The sequence below is a fragment of the Pongo pygmaeus genome, chromosome 11 (genome assembly GCF_028885625.2).
Source record: "Pongo pygmaeus isolate AG05252 chromosome 11, NHGRI_mPonPyg2-v2.0_pri, whole genome shotgun sequence".
In the NCBI taxonomy this organism is placed as follows: domain Eukaryota; kingdom Metazoa; phylum Chordata; class Mammalia; order Primates; family Hominidae; genus Pongo; species Pongo pygmaeus.
This window is the reverse complement of record NC_072384.2, coordinates 368585-393386: the sequence shown is the minus strand read 5'-3', so window position 1 is coordinate 393386 and position 24802 is coordinate 368585. Positions and strand designations below refer to the sequence as shown.

General features: G+C 42.2%; 1 protein-coding gene across 1 annotated transcript in view; it reads left to right on the top strand.

Annotated features, from left to right (window-relative positions):
- The first annotated feature begins 226 nt into the window (after positions 1-226).
- LOC129026140 (zinc finger protein 717-like) overlaps positions 227-24802 on the top strand; it is a 47994-nt gene continuing 23418 nt past the window's right edge. The window contains 2 exon segments of the mRNA XM_054473647.2: positions 227-420; positions 2437-2495. Of these exon segments, the coding sequence (XP_054329622.1) occupies positions 2439-2495 (57 nt within the window). The 5' untranslated portion in view covers positions 227-420; positions 2437-2438.

The following is a 24802-nucleotide window of genomic DNA, read 5'->3' as shown; positions in this document are numbered from 1 at the left end:
TCTGTGTCACGTGGGTAGGGACCAGTCCTGATCCATTAAGTCCAGGTCTCCGGGTAACTGGACTCACTGCTAGGCAAAACAGAATGTCCGGCGTGGGTTCCTAACGGGGGGCCGCAGAGCCTCATGGGAAATGTAGTGTCACCTTCCAATGATGTTACCATCAAGGACCTTGGAAACCTGCTTTTCTCTCTGCGCATGCGCCTGCCCGCCCACTCCGCCATTTTCCTCCGGAAGTGCGGAACCCACGGGCGGTCCTGCAGCTAGGCAGGCCTGGGGCTTGGTTCTATGTCCCTGCGGGTCGGTGCGAGGGCGAAGAGGAACCTGTGGGCCTCGGGGGATCCCGGGGAGCCGGACCAGTGTTCCCCAGTTGTTGGAGCAGACGCGTGAGCGCATCGCGGGCGGGCAGGGCCTGACGTGCAGGTGCGGGCCGCGGACCCTGGCAGGGGCTGGGAGGACAGGCGTGGGGTCCTGGCAGTGAAGCGGGTTCCAGAGGCGCAGGAGCGCGTAGGCGAGGCCGGTGGTCCTGGGCCCGGAGTCTGCAGGCCGCGCTCCTGTCCTGCCGCTGAGGGGCCCGGTTATCAAGCCGCATGTCGCTCAGTTTGCCCATCTGTCCCGGTGCTAACACTCAGTTCTCGGGAGACTTTCCCCATTCCCAGAGGAGTAGTGCGAAACGCGTGCGCCTCGAGTCCTAAACTGGGCGTTTGTATTAGTTGGGTTTCCCTGTGTCTCTTTAGCAAGTGAAGTTTCTGGTTCCGTCCTTCACTGTGTGACCTGCCTAGTCCTCCCGGGTTGCGTTTACGGAAGTTTGTACCAGACCTAGTTTCCAGGGAAGAACTCACTGATTCCGCGAGGGAGGTGGGGTACTGGATGATGGTCTTCAGCCTTAAGGGTACTTCAGTCTTAACCGTGTGTTATAAAGTTTGAAGGGGAGGGTTCCCTATGAATAAGAAGCGCACTTGAAAGAACAGCCCTCTGGTCTAACCTCTCACTGGTGCTTCAGAGGAGGAAAAAAGGTCACAGGTGAAGATCCTAGTTTTCCTCGCTCAGGAAATATTAATTCTGCTCCCTAGAACGTACAAGATTTGCAAAGACTAGATGATAGTGGAAGGTTTGGACGAACTTTCAGAAGGTTGAGGTGAATTCGGCTGAGAAGAACAGGCAAGGACCTAGGAAATATTCCTTATTTGAAGGGGCCTGAAAGTGTGGTCTGGGGTGCAGGAGTGACCTGTCATACTTGAGAAGATTAAAATACTCTCCAAACACAGTCCCATTCCTTCAAACTTAGCTCGTTGTTTCCAGCGTCTGAGATATATTAAACCTAGTCCATCACCAAACTTAGCGTTAGATTGTGAAGTTCTATTTATTGTATTTGATTTGTAATTTAAGACTTTTTCCTCCTATCTAATTTTGTTAAAAACATATTGAATTCTGTTCACTTAGGTGTAACAGTGATACTTGCTGTTTAAGGAATTAATTAAACCTTACTGGCTTATAAGAAACAACCACCATTTTATTTGTTTGAAGTTCTGTGGATCTGCATTTTGGTGTGGTGGATTCAGCTGGGTAGTTGATATATTTGTGTTGCCTGGATCACAAAAGAGGCCTTGGTCACCTGGTGCCTTGACTGAGCCTGGTTGGTTGAAGATAGTTTCCTTCACAATCTGGCGGTTTGTGGTGACTCTTGGCTAGGCCCTGTGTCTCCAACAGGGTAGCTCCAGACCTCCTCACAATATGACTGTGTCCAAAAAGGCAAGAACCAATGGATAGTTGCGTGACATTTTCCATTGTCCATTCACTGGACAAGTCAGATAGAAAAGCCCAATTTATTGTCAGACCATAATATGAGGGCTTGCATACAGGGAAAGGTGTTATGGGGAAATGTGGGTAGAATGGTGTACTGCAGGAAATACATATTATGTACATTTAAAAAAACGTAATTGTAGGCCAAAATTGCTGGGTTGCAAGATGCACTTTACATGATGTTCAGGTATAGAAAAGCAAGATGTACTGTCATGGGAGCACTCATGAAGTTATTTGTGGAGTCCACATATTAATAGGAAAATAGTTAATACAGCCAAGTATATTTCTATAACATTTATTTTAGTGAACTTATAATGTTTCTTTGTATTAAATTATTAGATTATATCTTTAGGTAATATTGTTGTTAAATTAGTAGGTAATACATATTTTTATTCAAAAATAAATTGTGCATCTAATGTCTACCAATTAATGTACTTGTAGATGTATCTTATCTTAACTTGAGTCTTTGCTGCCCCTAATGAGGCGTGAAGGACTCTTCTCCCACGGGGAAGTTTTTCTTTTTCAGGAGGGAGGAGGGCTTTTCCAGGTAATGTGTCTAGAGTGTTGGGCAGAAGAATCTGGGACCACACCACACCAGTTCTCTCCTTAATCCACGTCATTTGCCTTCTCTCCCAGCTATGTTTCCAGTGTCCTCTGGGTGTTTCCAAGAGCTACAAGGAACAAATAAATCTCTGGTGAGATGTTTATTTGTTCTTCACTTTGTTTTACACTGTATTTTCTGAGTTTATGGGTGTCTGTGAATTAAAAAGGAAAAGTAGAAATAAGTAAAACTCAGGTTGAAGGAAATATACATAAATAAGATAAAGCTGACCTGTAGATATAGGCAGGTTATAAGAGCTTAGAGTTGTTTAAGTTGAGTGCAAATTTTCCTCTGACGTTTCTGATGCTGTGACAAAAAAGGCAGTCGTGGTTGTTACGTGATTGGAATGGGACCCGAGAAGAGAGCATGCTGTGTTCTTGTGGGACAGGAAAGCTTGTGTGCACCAAGTCTGAACCACCACCTTCATTGGTGACAGATTATGTGCTGGAACATATTTCACACCGGCCTGGCAGTAAACACTTGTAGTGTTGTGCAGTGGAAACGGTCATCTTCCGCTAAAGCACGGCGTGTTGTGCAGTGGAAACGGTCATCTTCCGCTAAAGCATGGCGTGTTGTGCAGTGGAAACGGTCATCTTCCGCTAAAGCGCGGCGTGCTGTGCAGTGGAAGTGGTCATCTTCCGTTAAAGCACAGCGTGTTGTGCAGTGGAAATGGTCATCTGCCGCTAAAGCACAGCTTCTATCGTAAGGTATGCTCCTTGCTCAAAGAGTGTGGTCCCAAACAGCTTTTGGGAGGTCCTCCTTGATTCATGGATGAAACCCGGAACATCTTGAGGACTGAGTTAACCACAGGTCCTTAAATAACTCTCCACACCTTTTTCTTAGTTTATCTCTATGTGCAGGGTGTGCAGCAGCCTGTTCAAAGTTATATTTTCTGGGAAATATTACCAGTGTTTATTTGCAATTTAGCCCACTCTGTGTAGTCCTAACTTATTTCTTCGAAACTCACCATTAACCTAAATAATAGTCAAATTTAGGGGGACTGTATTTTCCTTACTCGAGTCTTCTATCATAGTTGAAATGGTCGTACCCGAGAGAGTTAGAGAGAAATGCCACACTTTGAGACGAATTCAGGAGTCCTTTATTAGCCGGCGACTGAGAGATGGCTAACGCACGAAATTCTCTCAGCCCCGAAGAAGGGGCTAGATTTTCTTTTATACTTTGGTTTAGAGAGGGGAGGGGGAATTCTAGCTGCAGCAACTTTACAGAAGGAAAAACAGACAAAAACGTTAAAAAGACAGATGGTTAAAGGAAAACAAACTGTTCCGAGTGCAGGGGCTTTAAATTCACCACAAAATGGTAGGTGAGGGGGCTCTGGGCGTTATCTGCTGCACAAACATGGGGGCTTTATGATACTATCTCTGAGTAAATTGCTGGGAACTGTGGACATCGTTTGCCTCAGCACTTTATCAGTTAATTGCACTCTTTGATATGTTGAAAGTCAGCTTGCACAAGTTAAAGTCCTTGAGGAAAGGGGGTGGGTAAGGAACACTTGATGTCTTATAAATGAAGGAGCCAAATGGAGTTTGTCCGGTTTTCTCTGCTAAGGGAGAGTCTATTCATATTAAAAACAAGGTTAGGTATCTAAGGAAGAGTCTATTCATGTTAATACAACGTTGGGTATTACAAAACATCTGTTCATGATCCGGAAATTCTTCTGTGTTAGTTCTGTTAAAAGAAAAGCTTTAAAGGAGTTTAATTGAGCAATAAACAATTCACGAATCAGACAGTCCCCAGAATCACCGCTGATTCACAGAGACTCCAGCGCAGTCATGTGGTGGAAGAAGATTTATAGACAAAAGGGAAGTGGCATACCGAAATTGGAAGTGAGGTACAGAAACAGCACAGCGTTTGCCTTGTTTGAACACAGTTTGAACACTTGGCAGTGACTGAGTGGTTGAAGTTTGGCCACTGGGATTGGCCAAGACGCAGCTGTTGTTCCAGGTGCCTACTCTCAGGTTAGGTTTTCATTCTTGTCTACCTATTAAGGTAGGTTGCAGTTCATCCACAAGGACTCATATGTAGAATTATGGAGTCCTTCTCAGGCCATACTTAGTTCACTTTAACAATTCCTTCTCTTTGGTTATTTTCTCAATTTTGAGAGATTGGCCAAAACTTCAGTCACTGGTGTCACTGTTACCATTGCAAATGTACTTACTTGGTTTAGAAACCCACTGGGAAATAGACCAGTGAGTTTTGAAAAGGTGGAACAAGGAGTTGAGTAGAAGGTACCTTCTTATGCTGGAACGTCCTGTTTACAGGAGAAAAACAAAACCTGGTTTGTTCTGGGATTTATGTGTTTCCTTAAAGTCTTACTTTGATCATGTTACATTTAGCATGAGTGACTCCATTTTTGTCTGCTTTGGTCTGTTGGGACCTATTGCATGAGCTTAGTTTAAAACAATGGTCTCCCATAATTTTGCTTAAAAAATTCCTCCTTTTGGCTGGGCACAGTGGCTCACGCCTGTATTCCCAGCACTTTGGGAGGCCAGGGTGGGCGGATCACAAGGTCAGGAGATTGAGACCATCCTGTCTAATACGGTGAAACCTCATCTCTACTAAAAATACAAAAAATTAGCCGGGCATGGTGGTGGGCGCTTGTAGTCCCATCTACTTGGGAGGCTGAGGCAGGAGAATGGCCTGAACCCAGGAGGCAGAGCTTGCAGTGAGCCAAGATTGTGCCACTGCACTCCACACTGGAGTGAGACTCTGTCTCAGAAAAAAAAAATTCCTCCTTTTTAGTCAAGTTCTCACTTAGTTGAGAGTGTGACCAAAATGTAGGGCCTTAGCACCACTCTTAGTTACCAGCGTTTTGGGTTCCAGATTTAGCACGTCACTCCCATTGTTTTGGGTTTCGGGTTTAGCACATCACTCCCATTGTTTTGGGTTCCGGTTTTAGCAGGTCACTCCCATTGTTTTGGGTTTCTGGTTTAGCAAGTCACTCCCATTGTTTTGGGTTTCTGGTTTAGCATGTCACTCCCATTGTTTTGGGTTCCGGTTTTAGCATGCCACTCCTATTGTTTTGGGTTCTAGTTTTAGCACGCCACTCCCATTGTTTTGGGTTTCTGGTTTAACACATCACTCCCATTGTTTTGGGTTTCTGGTTTAACATGTCACTCCCATTGTTTTGGGTTTCCGATTTTAGCACGTCACTCCCTTTGTTTTTGGTTCCGGTTTTAGCACCTTACTCCCATTGTTTTTGGTTCCAGTTTTAGCACCTTACTCCCATTGTTTTGGGTTTCTGGTTTAGCATGTCACTCCCATTGTTTTGGGTTTCCAGTTTAGCATGTCACTCATAGGTTATGGTGTCCTTATGGTTGCACATTTTTTTTTAACCTCTTGTCATTCCAGTTGAAGAGAGACCATTTGACGTTTTAGAGATGGCTGCATGCAAACTCTTAAAACATTTGAGGAAGTACAGTGCACCAGGGAGACTCTTATGACTACTGGGATAACACTAAGAATTTGGCATATGCTCCTTACTTAGGGTCCCCATAAATCAAACCACCTAAAATCAAATAGATTAAAGAATAAGTTAGGTAAAGAATTTACTTGCTTAACTAAGTGGGTTTTTTGTTAATTCCGTACAACCAAATCTTTATAATACCTGATGTTTTCTCTATATGCCATAAGTGTTAGCAGCTGCACAGATACTTAAGAGTTTCATGATAGTAGAGAAATCTTGATCTGTGATCTTGGGAAAAACTGTTCACATTAAGGATGCCATCTTCTTCTGGGGGGAAATTGTCCTTGTTAGCTTTACCTTAAGTGTTCTAATGGGTATACAGTTCCGAGTGTGGAGGGACCCTTCTGAATTGTGAGACTATGAACCCAAAGTTTAAGGTTTTAAAGTTTTGCTGTCTTGTGGATGGCAAGGGCAGTCCTTCTTTGATGTTCTCAGAAGATCCAGTCATCAGATTCTAGATTGTGAAGGGGTTGACTGTCCTCAGTGAACCATAAAAGGCTCTCTTTAGCTGGTGAAAATACACTTCAGAGTAATAATCTAGTGTTTTAACATCAACCCTCTTGCATGGAAGAGCTTTTATACAATCAGAAAACATGCACTGAAAATGACAACTGAATGAAATCCCTTTATAAAATGTTTAAATGGCCCATTGGGTAATGAAATGTACCTGAAGTTTTGATTGTTTTCCTAGGAATATAGGTTTCACAAGCCAAACATTGGTTGTAAACTATTTTAGCAATTTAGAAATCACCACACCAATATATTTAATTTGGATCATTTTATCTTTTCCATGATGAGTTATGGAATGCAGAACTTTTAATAACAAAAGCTTTAAGGACTTGAGAAGGACAAGGTGGCCATCCTGGTTCTTCATAAGTCCGTGCTTAATTAACATTAGACTTACATCCTCTTGAATACCAGCTGTTTCTCCAAATTAGGTGCATGGCACTGGTAACTGATGAGTTATAGGTAATTTGACTTAGACCATGGAGTTTATTTAAATTATATATCTAAACAATTTCAGTATTGGTGATTTAGCATGCAAATCTGGCAAAATATTTCCTTGGTATTCAATTTTTGTTTTACTTGGGTTAGCAGTTTTATAAACCAGTTGGTCTTTTTATTAAATTTTGGGAATTTTTTTTTTTTTTTTGAGGCAGTCTCAGTCTGCTACCTAGGTTGGAGTGCAGTGGCACGATCTTGGCTCACTGCAACCTCCGCCTCCTGGGTTCAAGCGATTCTCCTGCCTCAGCCTCCTGAGTAGCTGGGATTATAGGTGCACACCACCACGCCCAGCTAATTTTTGTATTTTTGGTAGAGGCAGGGTTTCACCGTTGGCCAGGCTGGTCTCAAACTCCTGACCTCAAGTGATCCGCCTGCCTTGGCCTCCCAAAGTGCTGGGATTGCCGATGTGAGCCACTGCACCCAGCCTAACTTTTGGGAGTTCTTAACCAGTCCAATTCTTGGGGATCGGGGAACTTATGGGGAATTTTTACCCATGATATTAAAGTTATTAGAAACCTGTGTTCACGAGTGTTTTTCAGGGTCCTTTTCATTCTTTCATGAATCTTCTAAGAGACACCATATTCTAGAATTTTGCATGCTTGTGAAGTTTTTAGAAACTGCATCACCATTAAGCAATTAACTGTGGAATTGACTTTAAATAGTTAAAGACAATTGACAAGGAAATTTGGTTATTTCTGTGGTCTACAATAACTTAATAACCATAATTAGGGTGGATGTGGTGGCTCATGCCTGTAATCCCAGCTGTTTGGGAGGCCAAGGTAGGTGGATCACCTGAGTTCAGGAGTTTGAGACCAGCCTGGCCAACCTGGTAAAACCCTGTCTCTACTAAAAATAAAAAAATTAGCCAGGTGTGGTGGCAGGTGTCTGTAATCCCAGCTACTTGGGAGGCTGAGGCAGGAGAATCGCTTGAACCCAAGACGTGGAGGCTTCAGTGAGCCTAGATCACTCCATTGCACTCCAGCCTGGGTGACGAGAGTGAAACTCTGTCTCAAAACAAAACAAAACAGGTAATTGTGATAGATAGCATACATATAGACATATTAGAATTTTAGAAATCCTGGCCAGGTGCAGTGGCTCATGCCTGTAATCCCAGCACTTTGAGAGGCTGAGGTGGACAGATCATGAGGTCAGGAGATTGAGACCATCCTGGCTAACATGGTGAAACCTCGTCTCTACTAAAAATACAAAAATTAGCCAGGTGTGGTGGTGGGCGCCTGCAGTCCCAGCTACTTGGGAGGTTGAGGCAGGAGAATGGCGTGAACCTGGGAGTTGGAGCTTGCAGTGAGCCGAGATCGCGCCACTGTACTCCAGCCTGGGTGACAGAGCAAGACTCCGTGTCAGAAAAAAAAACACACAAGAATTTTAGAAATCCTATACAATTTGAGAACGGATTGATAACATACACTAAATATAACCTGAAGAAGGTTCAATGTTATTTTTTATTTTGACAGTGCTTCCCATGTGACGTAACATGTTAAATAGTCCTGTTTACCTCTCTTTTGGGTGCTTCAGGGGCCTCTGTAGCATCCCAAAGTTAGAGGTCAGAAAAGACAATTTTGAAGTTGAAATTTGATTTTGGGAAGCCTATTAAATATATTAAAGGTTTAAACACTTGATGTTATGAAATAGAATTCCAGGTCACCGTAAGTCATTCATTTACCTAAAATCATGACTTAAAAAATTTTTAAACAGCAAAAATCTTTAATCATTGGTAGAGGGAAGACTTACCTTCCTGAACAATCTGCCTCTTGTTTTTCCTTTTTTTTTTTTTTTTTGGTAGTTTATTTACAAGGCAAACAAATTTTTCATTATTTTTTAATATTACCTGAAAATCTTCTTTAAAGAAAGCCAAATGTCACCCAATTTTTCATAAAACCTTATAGACAAATCTATTATTATTATTATTATTTTTGAGATGGATTTTCCCTCTTGTTGCCCAGGCTGGAGTGCAATGGTGTGATCTCAGTTCACTGCAACCCCCTGCCTCCCAGGTTCAAGCGATTCTCCTGTCCCAGCCTCCTGAGTAGCTGGGATTAGAGGCATGTGCCACTATGCCCAGCTAATTCTGTGTTTTTAGTAGAGCCAGGGTTTTTCCTTATTGGTCAGGCTGGCCCTGAACTCCTGACCTCAGGTGATCCAGAAAGACTCTAGTGGCTGGGGATGTGGAGCAGGCACCCAGCCCTCTTTTTGTGGCCAGCACGGACTTCCTCCCAGCCTGGCAGTGTCAGGCAGTCAGGTTTGTCTGGCTTCTCCCAGGGTGTGTGCCCAAGAGGCCCAGGCAGAAGCTGTAAGGCCTCTCATGATCACCCCTCAGAAGTCCCAGAGCATCTCTCCTACCACACTGTCCAGTCGTACTCATCACTGAGAACAGCCACGATTCAAGGGGGGAAGGTGATTAGATTCCCCTTTTGATGAGAAGCATAGTAGGAACCTGTAGCAGTCTAATAAACCACAGCTTGTCCTCTGGCTACAAACTATTAACATTTCTCCCACATGCAAATTATGCTTTGCCCCTCTCAAAAGCCCCAGAATGGTTTTCCTTATGGCACTGGCTGGAAGCACAACTGAATCCTGAATCAGGCTGTGATTGTGGTGGCCTGTCATCTGCCCCCCGACACACTCAGCCGCAGTGAGGACTGAATCAGGTTGTGGTGGCCTGTCATCTGTCGCCCACACACTCAGCCGCAGTGAGAACTGAATCAGGTTGTGGTGGCCTGTCATCTGTCCCCCGACACACTCAGCCACAGTGAGGACTGAATCAGGTTGTGGTGGCCTGTCATCTGTCCCCCGACACACTCAGCCACAGTGAGGACTGAATCAGGTTGTGGTGGCCTGTCATCTGTCGCCCACACACTCAGCCGCAGTGAGAACTGAATCAGGTTGTGGTGGCCTGTCATCTGTCCCCCGACACACTCAGCCACAGTGAGGACTGAATCAGGTTGTGGTGGCCTGTCATCTGTCCCCCGACACACTCAGCCACAGTGAGGACTGAATCAGGTTGTGGTGGCCTGTCATCTGTCCCCCACACACTCAGACGCAGTGAGAACTGAATCAGGTTGTGGTGGCCTGTCATCTGTCCCCCCACACACTCAGCCGCAGTGAGGACTGAATCAGGTTGTGGTGGCCTGTCATCTGTCCCCCACACACTCAGCCACAGTGAGAACTGAATCAGGTTGTGGTGGCCTGTCATCTGTCCCCCCACACACTCAGCCACAGTGAGGACTGAATCAGGTTGTGGTGGCCTGTCATCTGTCCCCCGACACACTCAGCCACAGTGAGGACTGAATCAGGTTGTGGTGGCCTGTCATCTGTCCCCCGACACACTCAGCCACAGTGAGGACTGAATCAGGTTGTGGTGGCCTGTCATCTGTCCCCCGACACACTCAGCCACAGTGAGGACTGAATCAGGTTGTGGTGGCCTGTCATCTGTCCCCCACACACTCAGACGCAGTGAGAACTGAATCAGGTTGTGGTGGCCTGTCATCTGTCCCCCCACACACTCAGCCGCAGTGAGGACTGAATCAGGTTGTGGTGGCCTGTCATCTGTCCCCCACACACTCAGCCACAGTGAGAACTGAATCAGGTTGTGGTGGCCTGTCATCTGTCCCCCCACACACTCAGCCACAGTGAGGACTGAATCAGGTTGTGGTGGCCTGTCATCTATCCCACACACACTCAGCCGCAGTGAGAACTGAATCAGGTTCTGGTGGCCTGTCATCTGTCCCACACACAGTCAGCCACAGTGAGGACTGAATCAGGTTGTGGTGGCCTGTCATCTGTCCCCCAACACACACTCAGCCGCAGTGAGGACTGAATCAGGTTGTGGTGGCCTGTCATCCCACACACACTCAGCCGCAGTGAGAACTGAATCAGGTTGTGGTGGCCTGTCATCTGTCCCCCACACACTCAGACGCAGTGAGAACTGAATCAGGTTGTGGTGGCCTGTCATCTGTCCCCCACACACTCAGACGCAGTGAGAACTGAATCAGGTTGTGGTGGCCTGTCATCTGTCCCCCACACACTCAGACGCAGTAAGAACTGAATCAGGTTGTGGTGGCCTGTCATCTGTCCTCCCACACACTCAGCCGCAGTGAGGACTGAATCAGATTGTGGTGGCCTGTCATCTGTCCTGCAACACACTCAGCCTCAGTGAGGGGACTGGTGTGAAAACAGTCGGCATTTCCCTTTAGATGGGATTGGTGGGAGGCAGGAGGTAGGTGCTGCCCTGTAGGCCCCGTCTAACAGTTGGTCATTCCCATGGGGCACCTGTTGCAGTTCTCTAATGAGTGCCCAGTCCTGGTCCCTGAGAACGGCATCTGGTCCTGGTCCTCGAGAATGGCGTTTGTGTCTTTTTACTCCTCCCTCTGGGCTTTTGTCATTCTCCATGTTCTTTTTCTTTCAGTGCCTGGGTTGCCGTTGACTAACTTTCTCTGCCTTTTTCTTATGGTCAATAGGGTATTCAATGGCTTCTTTTTGATTTTTTTTTCCTTTTCTTTTTTTTTTTTTTTTTTTTACTTTGGCCTTTCGAGACAAGAAATTATTTCTTTATATGTTCTCTAAATTCTGTTTGAAAACTGAACCTCCTTCTTTAGTTCATGTCTCTCTCCTGTCATATTTATTCAGTGACAGTTAGGGGAGGTTGGTAGCACTTTCCACTTTCTTCCTAGATGTCTCTTTAGACAGATCCCTGAGATGGTGTAGTGCCCTTTCAGTTTCCATGTTGTGGCCGTACTTTTCCCACAGTCCCTCAGCACGTAACTCCCAGGCCTTTTCTCCAGTTTCCAATGACATTTTTTCACCGTTCTTCAGGCCCTCACCAAGAGTCTTGATGCCCTTCCAGCTTGCATGAATGGTCTCCTTGAAGCCCAGTTACAGCTCAGCCTCACAGTCGTGGCACATGTTGTAGCTTCTGATTACCACAGCAGCTGATTTCCAGCTGCCGTATTCTTTTCCAGTTATCTATTCTGAAGAAACCATCTCCAAAACTTGGCAGCTTAAAACAACTCATTATTACTTGTTTTTTGGCTTAGAGAGTCTTGGTGGCCAGCTCGTCTCACACACAGTTGCAGCAGGGCAGCAGCCGAGCTGGATTGTGTGAAAGCACAGTGGGGTGGTGTGCAGGGTGGCTCATTAGTGGTTGGGAGTGGGTGTTGCAGGAGGCTCAGTGGGGGCTGTCAATGAGTGTAGCTAGTGTGGTTTCCATCATAGGGGTCTCAGGGGAGTGAGATTTCCTGCCTGGTGACTGGCTTTCTCCTGGATAAGTGTTCCGTTCTCTCAGCCCGGCTTCTGAAGTCCCCAAATACCACCTTTGTCACCTTCTGTTGGCCAAATAAGTCAGTAATCTGGGCAGGGTTCAAGAGGAATTGGTTCTGACAGAGAGAGGAGCAGGAAAGAAGTTGTCACCTTTAGTCTACCAGAAATGTGATTTTTATAACAAGTTTGTTCCAAATACATTCCAGTTCCCCTTGTGAATACTTTTTCTGACTCACAGGGTATTTCAAAGTTTATTACTTGGTTTTCAGACATCTGAGCCTTTTCTGGATATCTATTTGTTGTTGGTTTCTAATTTAATTTCAAGTGTTCAGACAACACACTTTGTATACTTTCAGGCTTTAACTTTTCCTCAATAGATCGACATACAGTCTGTCTTGGTAGTGCTCAACTGTGTGCTTCATAAAATACCATTTGGGTCAGGATTTTGTCATTTAGATCCGTATTTTTCCTATTTTTTATCTGGCTGTACTGTCAGTTACTGAGAGAGCAGTATTAATTCACTAGCTATAATTGTGGATTGTCAATTTCCTGCTTTTTATCTGTCGTTTTTGATTCATGTACTTTGAGGCTCTGTGTGTGTGTGTACTTTGTGTGCACTTTGAGGCACAATTTGTAATTGTAATATCATCCTCTCTGATTCTTTTATTTTTATGAAAGTACCTGTTTATTTCTGGTGATATATTTTGTTCTGAAGCCTCTTTCATCTAGTGTTAACATCTCTGTTGAAGCTTTTTATGATTAGTGTCTGGATAGCATATTTTTATGATTAGTGTTTGCATAGCATATTTTTTCTCATAGTTTGTTTGTGTCTTTGTGTTTAAATTGTGTCTCTGTGGATGCCATATTGTTGGGTCTTGCTTTCCTCTCAGGTCTGGCAGTTTCTGTCTTAAGTAGAGTGTTTGTCCAGTTACACTGTAACTAATCATTAGTAAGGTTGGATTTAGGTCTGCCATTTTTCTACTTATTTTCTATTTGTTTGTTTATTTTATTTTTTTAAGACAGGGTCTTGCTCTGTCACCCAGACTGTAGTGCAATGGTGCAATCTTGGCTCACTGCAACTTCTGCCTCCCAGGCCCAACCAATCCTAATTTCAGCCCCCTGAATAGCTGGGACTACAGGTGCATGGCACCACAACTGGCTAATTTTTATATATTTTGTAGAGATGGGGTTTTGCCATGTTGCACAGGCTGGTCTTGAACTCCTGAGCTCAAGCAATCTACCCACCTTGGCCTCCCAAAGTGTTGGGATTACAGGCATGAGACACCATGCCTGGCCTTCATCTGTCTTTTGATCTTCTATATATTCTTTCCTAACTTCTTTTGGGTTAATTAAATATTTCTAAATATTCCAGTTTGATTAATCTTTTGGCTTTTTGAAATAATTTTTTATAGGCTGGGCATGGTGGCTCATGCTCATAATCTCAGCTCTGTGGGAGGCCACCAAGGGAGGTGGATTGCTTGAGCCCAGGAGGTTGAGACCAGCCTGGGCAACATGGCAAAACCCTGTCTGCAAAAAAACCAAACCAAAAACTATCCTGACATCGTGGTGTGCACCTGTAGTCCCAACTATTCGGGAGGCTGAGGTGGGAGGGTTGCTTGAGCCTGGGAGGTTGAGGCTGCAGTGAGCTGTGATCATGCCATTGCACTCCTGCCAGGGCAACAGAGTAAGATCCTGTGTCAAAAAAGATTATTTTTTATAAATAATTTATTATTTTGAATTTTGGTGACAAACACATACCTTAAAATTTACCGTCATAACCAGTTGTAAGTATACAGTTTTGTAGAGTTAAGAATATTTACAGTGTTGCGTAGCAGATTTCTATTTTTTTTTTCTTTATCTTGGAAAATTCTATACTCATTCAACAACTATTAATTTCCCCCTCCTTCCACCTCCTGGCAAGCACTATTCTACTTTGTGTTTCTAAAAATTTGGCTTATATACCTGGGGTTATATAATATTTGTTGTTTTGTAAGTAGGTTCCATGTTATGTGTCAGATGTGTCAGGATTTTGTTCCTTTCTATGGCTGAATAACGTTTCTTTGTGTGTGTGTGTATATATATATATATATATTTCCTGGATGGACGTTTTGGTTTCTTCCACCTTGTGGCTGTGTAATGCTGCTGTGAGCATAGGTGTGCACATATCTGTTTGAGGTCCCGCTACTAGTTATTCCGTCTCTCTGTAGAAGTTGGATGGCTGGATCATATGGTCATTTTATTTTATTTTTTTTGAGGAGCCAGTTCATATTTCCACCAACAGTGTACAAGGGTTTCAGTTTCACCTGCACTTGTTACTTTCTGTTGGGTTTGAAGTGATGTCCCATTGTGGTTTCTATTTGCATTTCTCTAATGATTAGTGATGTTACACATCTTCTCATATATCTCATGTATCTGTTGGCTATTTGTATATCATCTTTCATCTTTGGATAAATGTTCTTTGTCCACTTTTTAATCACTTTATTTTGTTGTTGGGTTGTAGTGGTGTTTTTTGGTCATGATCATTCATTATCTCACAGTTCATCCTCATTATGCTGGGCAAACAGTCATGCTGCAGGGTATAGATTATGTTATTCTGTTACTTTCAGGTAGAATTGGGGTCCAGGTTCTAATTGTCTCTAAGTTTAGGTTCTGAATGAGAATCAACAGAGGTAGACCACTGCTGCTGAGGCCTGGGGACTGCTGGGAAAAAGGCAGGAAACAGATACGGACCTGACCACGGAGGATTTGTGTTTCACAGCTCCCATCTGGGTACCCAAGAAACCTACATGTAGCTCGTGTGTGGAGAGCTCACATTGCCCACTCAAAGCAATTGAGGATGGAACAGGCTTTGGGCTGGAGCTCATTATTTGGAATGATAACCACATCTGCACAGAGAGGACCTGATAAGATGTTGTCCTTCCATCTATATCTGGGAATCCTGTGTAGGGTGTCTCTGTAAGGACAGGGGCAGGGTTGGCTCCTTGGCCTCTAGTTAGCCTCACGAGTAGTCTAGTAAAGGTTTTGCAAACTTGTCACTATCTGTGGACATTCTGGCCAGCTCTTGTTTTCACCCTACTGACTTCTTCAGACACCCACTATTGCTTTAGACCATTCATGGTTTTTCTTCCTCTTCAAATCAGTAATCAATAAATCCTCTTCAAATCAATAAATTTCCACTCCTTTAGGAAACTCTGATCTTCTGGTCACTCCAAGGTTTAATTAACTGGTTTGATTGTTTTTCTGTTTTCTTGGTTTCTTTTTCCTTCTTCCTAGGGGTTTCTAATAATTTTAGTTTGATGTCTCACTTTCTCCATTTTTTATTTCTTAGTTTTCTTCTGTGATTATTTTCACTGCAGCTGCAGGGCCTAATCCTGGGTTGGCAGAGAACTAGCACTTACTCTGCCCTAATTGGAATCCAGGAGAGATAGGAGGTGCCCTAGTGTGAAAATGTGTTTGCTCCTCTCTGCTTCTGGTAGTCTCTCTGTAGGAGTTCTTTACGTATTCTGGATGTTCACTTCTTATGAGATACATGATGTGCAACTATAGGTTGAATGTCTCTGATCCAAAAATCTGAAATCCCAAATGCTCCAAAGTCTGAAACTTTTCGAGAGCCAACATGACACTCAAAGGAAATGCTTATTGGAGCATCTCAGACTCAGGTGTTTGAATTCGAGATGCTCAACCAGTAAGAATAATGCAAATATTACAAAATCTGAAACACATCCCAAGCATTTCAAATAAGGGACACTCAACTGGTATTTTCTTTTATTCTATAGTTTGCCTTTTACCCTGTTGATTGTGACCTTTGAGGTACAGAAGCTTTTAGGTTTGATATATTTTTGCTTTTACTGCCTGAGCTTTTAATGTCATATCCTAAAAATTATTGACAAATTCATTGTCATAAAGCATTTTCCAAATTTGTTTTCCCTAGGAGTTTGATAATTCTAGTTTTACATTTAGGTTTGTAATTCACTCTGAATTAATTTTAACGTGGTGTAAGGTAAGAGTCCAACTTCATTGTTTTGCATGTGGATATACAATTTTCCCAACACCATTTATTTTAGAAACTCTCCTTCATCGAGTGGTCTTGGCAGCCCTGTGGAAGATCATCAGACCATATATGCTGGGTTGGTTTCTGAGGTCTCTGTTGTGTTGGTCCATAAGTGTGTCAAGTGTGTCTTTATGCCATGACCACATTTTTTTTTTTTTTTTGGCTTATTGCAGTTTTGTAATTGTTTTGAGACCTTTAATTTTGTTCTGTTTCAAGATTGATTTGCCTATTCATGGGCCCTGGAGATTCCATATGAATTTTAGGATGGGTTTTTCTGTTTATCAGAAATATCATTGGAATCTTTATAAGGATTGTGTTGAATCTAGGTCACTTCGAGTAGTGTTGACATCATTCTGAGATGAAATCATCTAATCTGCAAACCCAGCTTTTCTTTTCATTTATTTGTGTTTAATTTCTTTCAACAGTGTTTTGTAGTTTTCCGTGTTCAAATCTTTTGCCCTCTTGGTTAAGCTTATTTCTAATTTTTAAAATGCTGTTGTAAATGTAATTCTTTTTTTTTTTTTTTTTTTGAGATGGAGTCTTGCTCTGTCTCCCAGGCTGGAGTGCAGTGGCACTGTCTCAGCTCACTGCAACCTCCGCCTTCCTTATTCAAGCGATTCTCCAACCTCAGCCTCTCAAGTAGCTGGGATCACAGGTGCGTGCCACCGCGCCCAGCTAATTTTTTGCTATTTTTAGTAGAGACAGGGTTTCTCCATGTTGACCCGGCTAGTCTTGAACTTGTGACCTCAGGTGATCTGCCCGCCTGGGCCTCCCAAAGTGCTGGGATTGCAGGCATGAGCCACTGCGCCTGGCCAAATGTCATTCTTTTTAAAAATTTATTTTCTTTGTTTTCTTTTCCTTTCTTTTATTTTTTCTTTTCTTTCTCTTTCTCTTTCCTTTCTTTCTTTTTTTTTTGAGATGGTGTCTTACTCTGTTTCCTAGGCTGGAGTGCATTGGCACAATCTCAGCTGACTGCAACCTCCACCTTACAAGTTCAAGCAATTCTCCTGCCTCAGCCTCCCAAGTAGCTGGGACTACAGGTGTCTGCCCCTACGCCCAACTAATTTTTGTATTTTTAATAGAGACAGAGTTTTACTACTAATATTAGAGATAGGGTCGGCCCAGCTGGTCACGAACTCCTGACCTCAGGTGGTCCACCCACCTTGGCCTCCCAAAGTGCTGGGATTACAAGCGTGAACCACCATACCTGGCCTCTCTTTTTAAAATTTTATTTGCAGATTGTTCATTGTTAGTTTATAGAAATGCAACTGACTTGTGTGTGTTACTGTATCCTGAAACTTTGTTGAATTTCATTATTCTACCAATATTTTGTGGAATTTCAGGATTTTTACACATTACATCCTGTTGTCTGTGAACAAAATTTTGTACTTCTTCCTTTCCAGTTTGCATGCTTTTTATTTCTTTCTCTTGCCTAATTATTCTGGGTAGAAATTCCAGTACTGTGGTGAATAGAAGTGGCAGGAGGAGATGTTGCTATCTTGTTCCTGATCCTAGAGGAAAAGTTTTTAGTTTTTCACCATTGAGTATGATGTTAGCTGTGAGCTTTTCATGTACAATCTTTATTTACTGCGGAGTTTCCATCTATTACTAATTCTTTGAGTGTTTTTATTATGAAAGGTGTTCATCTGGCTCTGGAACCAGATAAATGTTGACCTGATAGAATGGATTGGAATGTCCCCTCCTGGTTTTTGAACATTTTTGGAATATTTTGCAGAGGATTGGCATTAATTCTTCTTGAAATGTTTGGTAAAATTCTCCAGTGAAGTTATCTGGACCTGGAATTTTCTTTTTTGGGGGGTTTTTGATTACTGGTTGAATCTTCTTACTAGTTACAGGTCTCTTTGGATTTTTTATTTCTCCGTGATGCAGTATAGTGGTTTGTGTTTCTAGGAATTTATAAATTTATTCTAGGTTGCCCAGTTTTGTGGCATATGGTTTCTCACAGTAGTCTCTTGTAATCTTTTTCATTTCTGTGGCATCTGTTGTACTGTCACCTCTTTTATTTATGATTTTAGTATTTGAGATTTCTCTTTTTTTCTTAATACAGCTGTGAGTTTTAAAATTTTTATTGATCTTTAAAAAAACAAACTCATTGTGGGTTTTTTTCCTTTTTTTTTCTGGTCTTATTCTGCTAATCTCTGATCTAATCTGTTATTTTCTTCCTTTTGCTTGATTCGTCATTAGTTTTTTTCACTTCAGGTGTAATGTTAGGATATTGATTTGAGACCTTTCTTCTTTTTAATTTAAGCACCTACAGCTATAAGCTTCCCTTTAGCATGGGTTTGAGATCTTTCTTCTTTTTAATTTAAGCATCTGCAGCTGTAAGCTTCCCTTTGGCATGGGTTTGCGATCTTTCTTCTTTTTAATTTAAGCATCTGCAGCTGTAAGCTTCCCTTTAGCACTGCCTTTGTTGCCTCCTCCTGAGTTTGGGTATGTCATGGTTTTGTTTTCATTTGCTTAAACATTTTTTTTGTCTTATTGTAATATAATTGCATTGTTTTTAATAAAGGTGATTAGTGAAACACGTAATGAATTGTGTTTCTGTTTTTATAATATTTTAAGCATTCTTAACTCAGAAATGTAAACTTTAGAAAAAAATTCCAGGCCAGGCACAGTGGCTCACACCTGTAATCCCAGCACTGTGGGAGACTGAGGCGGGTGGATCATCTGAGGTCAGGAGTTGGAGACCAGCATGGCCAACATGGTGAAACCCTGTCTTTACTGAAAATAGAAAAAAAAAATATAAAAGTTAGCTGGGTGTGGTGGTGGGTGCCTGTAATCCCAGCTACTCTGGAGGCTGAGGCAGGAGAATCACTTGAATCTGGGTAGCGGAGGTTGCAGTGAGCTGAGATTGCACCACTGCACTCCAGCCTGGGTGACAGAGCAAGACTCCATCTCAAAAAGAAGAAAGAAAAAATTTCAGACATATTTATATGTATTTCAATTTAGAAACTATGATCTCCTAAGTGTATTGACATAGCAACCTGACATAAAGATAAATAAACATGTACCAAAATGGAAACTTGCAAATACCTGTTTTTTATTAATTTTTAATTATATATATTTAAAAATTGCCGGGTGCAATGGCTTACGCCTGTAATCCCAGCACTTTGGGAGGCTGAGGTGGGCAGATCACATGAGGCCAGGAGTTTGAGACCAGACAGGGTTTCACCATGTTGGCCAGGCTGGTCTCGAACTCCTGACCTCAGATGATCTGCCTGCCTCGGCCTCCCAAAGTACTGGGATTACAGGCGTGTGACACTGATTATATACATCTTAATGAGTTTAGAGGTAAGTATTCACCCAAGGACTCATCAAAATAAATAATGTCATAAGCATGACCATCACTCCCCAAATATTTCTCATTCTCACTCTTTTTAAAAAATGAGACCGGGAGTGGTGGCTCACGCCTGTAATCCCAGCAGTTTGGGAGGCCGAGGCGGGTGGATCACGAGGTCAGGAGATCGAAACCATCCTAGCTAACACAGTGAAACCCCATTTCTACTAAAAATACAGAAAATTAGCCGGGCATGATGGCGGGCCCCTGTAGTCCCAGCTACTCGGGAGGCTGAAGCAGGAGAATGGTGCGAACCTGGGAGGCGGAGTTTGCAGTGAGCCGAGATCGCATCACTGCACTCCAGCCTGGGCAACAGAACGAAACTCCATCTCAAAAAAAAAAAAAAAAAAAAAAGAGATGACTATTTCACCTAAAATATACGCTCTTTAAGTTTTTTTTTAAGTGTACAATACAGGACGGCCATGCATCAGAGATATATGATGTGGGTTTGGTTCCAGACCACTGCAATAAAGTGAGTTATACAATTTCTTTTGGTTTCCCTGTGCATGTAAAAGTATGTTTATACTGTGCTGTATAAAGTGTACAATAGCATATGTCCACAAAGTGCACACACCTTAATTTACAGATACCTTATTGTTAACAAGTGCTAACAGCCATCTGAGCCTTCAGCAAGCTGCAATCTTTTTTTATGTGTGTGATAGGGTTTTACTCTGTGACTCAGGCTGGAGTAATTGCAGCCTCAACCTCCTGCTCAATCAAACCCCGACCTCAGACGCCTGACTAGCTGGGACTACAGGTGCATGACACCATGTCCAGCTAATTTTTGTATTTTTTTTTTTTTTTTTGTAGAGATGGGGTTTTGCCATGTTGCCTCGACATCCTGGGCTCAAGCAGTCCACCCACCTTGGCCTCCCAAAGTGTTGGGATGACAGGTGTGAGCCACTGCACCTGGCCAAGTTGCAGTCTTCTTGCTGATGGAGGGTCTTGCCTTAATGTAAGATAGTGGTTGCTGAGGGTTGGGGTGGCTGTGGCAATTTCTTAAAATAAGACAACATTGAAGTTTTGCTGTGTCAATTGACTCTTCCTTTCACAAAAGAATTATCTGTAGCATACGACGTTGTTTGATAGCTTTTTACCCAGAGTAGAACTTTCAGAATTGGATTCAATTTTGTCAAACCTTCATACTGCTGAACCAACTAAGTTTATGTATTATTGTAAATCACTGGGTTCAATTCTGTCAAGCCCTCCTTCTGCTGTACCAACTAAGTTTATTCTAAATCTGTTGTCATCTCAACAATGTTTACACTATCTTCGCCACGAGTAGATTTCATCTCAAGAAACCACTTTCTTTGCTCATCCGTGGAAGCAACTCATCCACTCATGTTTTCTCCAGAGGCTGCTGCAGTCTCGCCACATCTTCAGGCTCTGTCTCTGATTCTAGTGCTCTTGTTATTTCCACTATATCTGCAGTTACTTCCTCCACAGAAGTCGTGAACCCTCAGTGTCATCTGTGAGAGTTGGAATAATCTTCCCAACTTCTCTTTTTTTTTTTTTTGAGATGGAGTCTTGCCTGGGCTGGAGTGCAGTGACACGATCTCAGCTCACTGCAACCTCCGCCTCCCGGGTTCAAGCAATTCTCCTGCCTCAGCCTCCCAAGTATTTGGGATTATAGGCACCCCCACCAGACCCAGCTAATTTTTTGTGTGTTTTTAGTAGAGACACGGTTTCACTATGTTGGCCAGGCTGGTCTCAAATTCCTGACCTCGTGATCCACCCGCCTTGGCCTCCCAAAGTGCTGGGATTACAGGCGTGAGCCACCACGCCCGGCCCCAACTTCTCCTAATGTTGCTATTTTGATTCTTTTTTAAATCATGAATGTTCTCAATGGCATCTAGAATGGTGAATCCTTTCCAGTGGGTTTTCAATTATTTTGCCCAGATCCATCAAAGGAATCACTTTCTAGAGAAACTATGGCTTTATGAAATACAAATTTTTTAAGTGATAAGACTTGAAAGTTGAAATTATTCTTTGATCCAAGGGCAGCAGAATGAATGTTGGGTTAGTAGGCATGAAAACAATATTCAGATCTTTATACATCTCTGTAAAAGCCCTTGAGTACCAGGAGCATTGGCAGTGAGTGGTAATACTTTGAAAGGAATCTTATTTCTTGAGCAGTAGGTGTTCAACAGTGGGCTTAAAATATTTAGTAAACCATATTTGTAAACAGATAGTCTGTCATCCAGGCTTTGTTCCCATTTGTAGAGTACAGGCAGAGCTGTTTTATCATAATTCTTCAGGGCCCTCGGATTTTCAGAATAGTAAATCATCATTGGTTTCAAGTTAACATCACCAGCTGCATTAGCCCTTAACAAAAGAGTCAGCATGTCATTTGAAGCCTTAAAGCCAGGCATCAACTCCTCTCTAGCTGGGAACATCCTAGATGGCATCTCCTTCTAATAGAAGGCTGTTTTGTCTCCATTGCAAATCTGTTTAGTGTAGCCATCTTAATCAGTTATCTTCTAGATAGCTTTCTGCAGCTTTTCCATCAGTACTTGCTGCTTTCTCTTGCACTTTTATGTTATGGAGATGACTTTTTTCCCTAAATCTCATGAAACAAGCTCTTCTAGCTTCAGACTTTTCTTCTGCAGCTGCCTCACCTCTCTGAGCCTTCATAGAATTGAAGAGAGGCCGGGTGTGGTGGCTGTCATGCCTGTAATCCCAGCATTTTGGGAGGCCGAGGCGGGCAGATCACCTGAGGTTGGGCGTTCGACACCAGTCTGACCAACGTGGAGAAACCCCATCTCTACTAAAAATACAAAAAATTAGCCGGGCGTGGTGGCGCATGCCTGTAATCCCAGCTGCTCGGGAGGCTGAGGCAAGAGAATGGCTTGAATTTGGTAGGCAGAGGTTGCTTCGGAGGCAGAGGTTGCAATGAGCCGAGATCGCACCATTGCACTCCAGCTTGGGCAAGAACGAAACTCCATCTCAAAAAAAAAAAAAAAGAAAAAAGAGAGTTAGGCTTAGGCTTAATGGATTTTTTTTTTAATCTTCTATCTAGACCAATTAAACTTTCTTCATAACGGCAGCAAGATTGTTTAGCTTTTTATCACTCGTATTCACTGGAGTAGTACTTTAAATTTCTTTCAAGAACACTTCCTTTGCATTCACGACTTGGCTAAGTGTTTGTTGCATGAGGCCTAGCTACTGGCCTGTCTTGCTTACAGCATGCCTTCCTCACTAAGCTTAATTATTTCTTCCTTTTGGTTTAAAGTGACAGACATGCAACTCTTCTTTCACTTGAACACATAGAGGCTATTGTAGGGTTATTAATTGACCACATTTTAATATTAATAAAAAGAAGCCTGAGAAAAAGAGAGAAAGAGAAATGACCCGTTGGTGTGGTAGTCAGAACACATGCATTTGTCAATTGTTTGCTGTCTTATCCAGGTGTGATTTGTGGTTCCCAAAACAATGGCAATAGTAGCATTAAAGATCACTGATTACAGATCACCATAACAGGTTCAATAATAAAAAGCTTAAAATACTGTGAGAATGACCGAAATGTGACACAGAGACGTGAAGTGAGCACATGCTGTAGGAAAAATGGTGCCAGTGAGACCTGCTTATTGCAGGGTGGCCACAAACCTTCAATGTGTAAAAAACATGGTCACAAAACACAATAAAGCAAAGTGCAGTGAAACTAGATGTGTCTGTCTTTTGATAGACTCTAACAATCTCTGTCTTTGAATTGGTACATTCATACCATTAACATCCAAAGTGATTATTGATATCATCGGATTAATATCTACTATATTTGTTACTGTTTTCTATTCATTCTCCTTAGTCTTCATTCTTTTGTCTACCACTCTTTTTCTGCCCTTTGCAGTTTTCATTGATGATTTTAGATGACTACATTTTCATTGTCTTTCTTAGCATGTACTTGTTTTTTTAAAACTTTTTTTAACTAGTTGCCATAGAATTTGCAATATGCATTTACAACCAATTCAAGTCCACTTCCAAATAACGCTATCCCACTATCCCACAAATAAGACTACCTGCTTAACAAAGAAAACACCTAATTCCTCAATATACATTTACAACCAATTCAAGTCGACTTTCAGATAACACTATCCCACTTCATGGGTGACTACCTACTTAACAAAGAAAACAACTGATTTCTCCCTCCCTTCCTTCCATTCCACTCCTTGTATTATTATTCCTTATTTCACTTGTGTATAAGCATATATAATCTATCTGTGTGTATTTATTATTATCTACAAACTTATTGATCAGGTCAATTATGAATAAATTCATGTTTTTATTGTACCACAATTCCTCCCTCCCATCTTCCATTCCATTCCTTGTATTAGTGTTACTCACTTCACTTGTGTATAAGCATACATAATTTATCTGTGTGTATTTATTATTATCTATAAACTTCTTGGTCAGATCAATTAAGAATAAATACATAAGTTTTTATTGTACCACAATTCTTTCTTTAATGCTCTTTTAAAAAAAAAGTTGATCCAGGTTTCGGTTATATATCTTTTGTTTCCCTCTAAAGAATTTCATTTAACGTTTCTTGCAAGACAGGTTTCCTGGCAACAAGTTTCTTGAATTTTTATTTTTCTGAGGAAGGCCTTAATTCTCCTTCACTTTTGAAGGTGGTTTCAGTGGGTACAGAAACTTAGGTTGGTGGGTTTTTTTCTGTCAGCATTTTGAATTTTTCATTTCACTGTCTTCTTGCTTTCACAGTTTCTGCAATGTTGAATGCAGTTCTTATCTTTGTGTCTCTGTAGGTAAGGTGTTTTCTGCCCCACCTCTGGTTTCTTTCAGAGTTTTCCTTTATCTTTTATTTCATATAGTTTGAAAATTATACGTCCAAGTGTAGGTTGTTGGCATTTATCCTGCCTGGTGTTCTTGGAGCTTCCTGGATCTTTGGTTTGGTGTTTGACATTAATACTGGAAGTTCTCAGACATGGTTGTTGCAGATCTTTCTTCTATTTCTTCTCCTCCTGGTATTCTTATTACTCTGATTCACCTTTTGTAGTTGTCCCACAGTCTTGGATATCATCTTCTGTTCTTTTCAGTGTTTCTTTTCTTTTTTAGTTTTCGAAGTTTCTGTTGATAAATCCTCAAGCCCAGAGATTCTTTACTCAGCTGAGTCTAGTCTACTAATAAGCCATCAGAGGTATTCTTCAGTTATTTACCACATTTTTTTCACTACATTATGTTGATGGTTCTTACGATTTCTGTCTTTCTGATTGC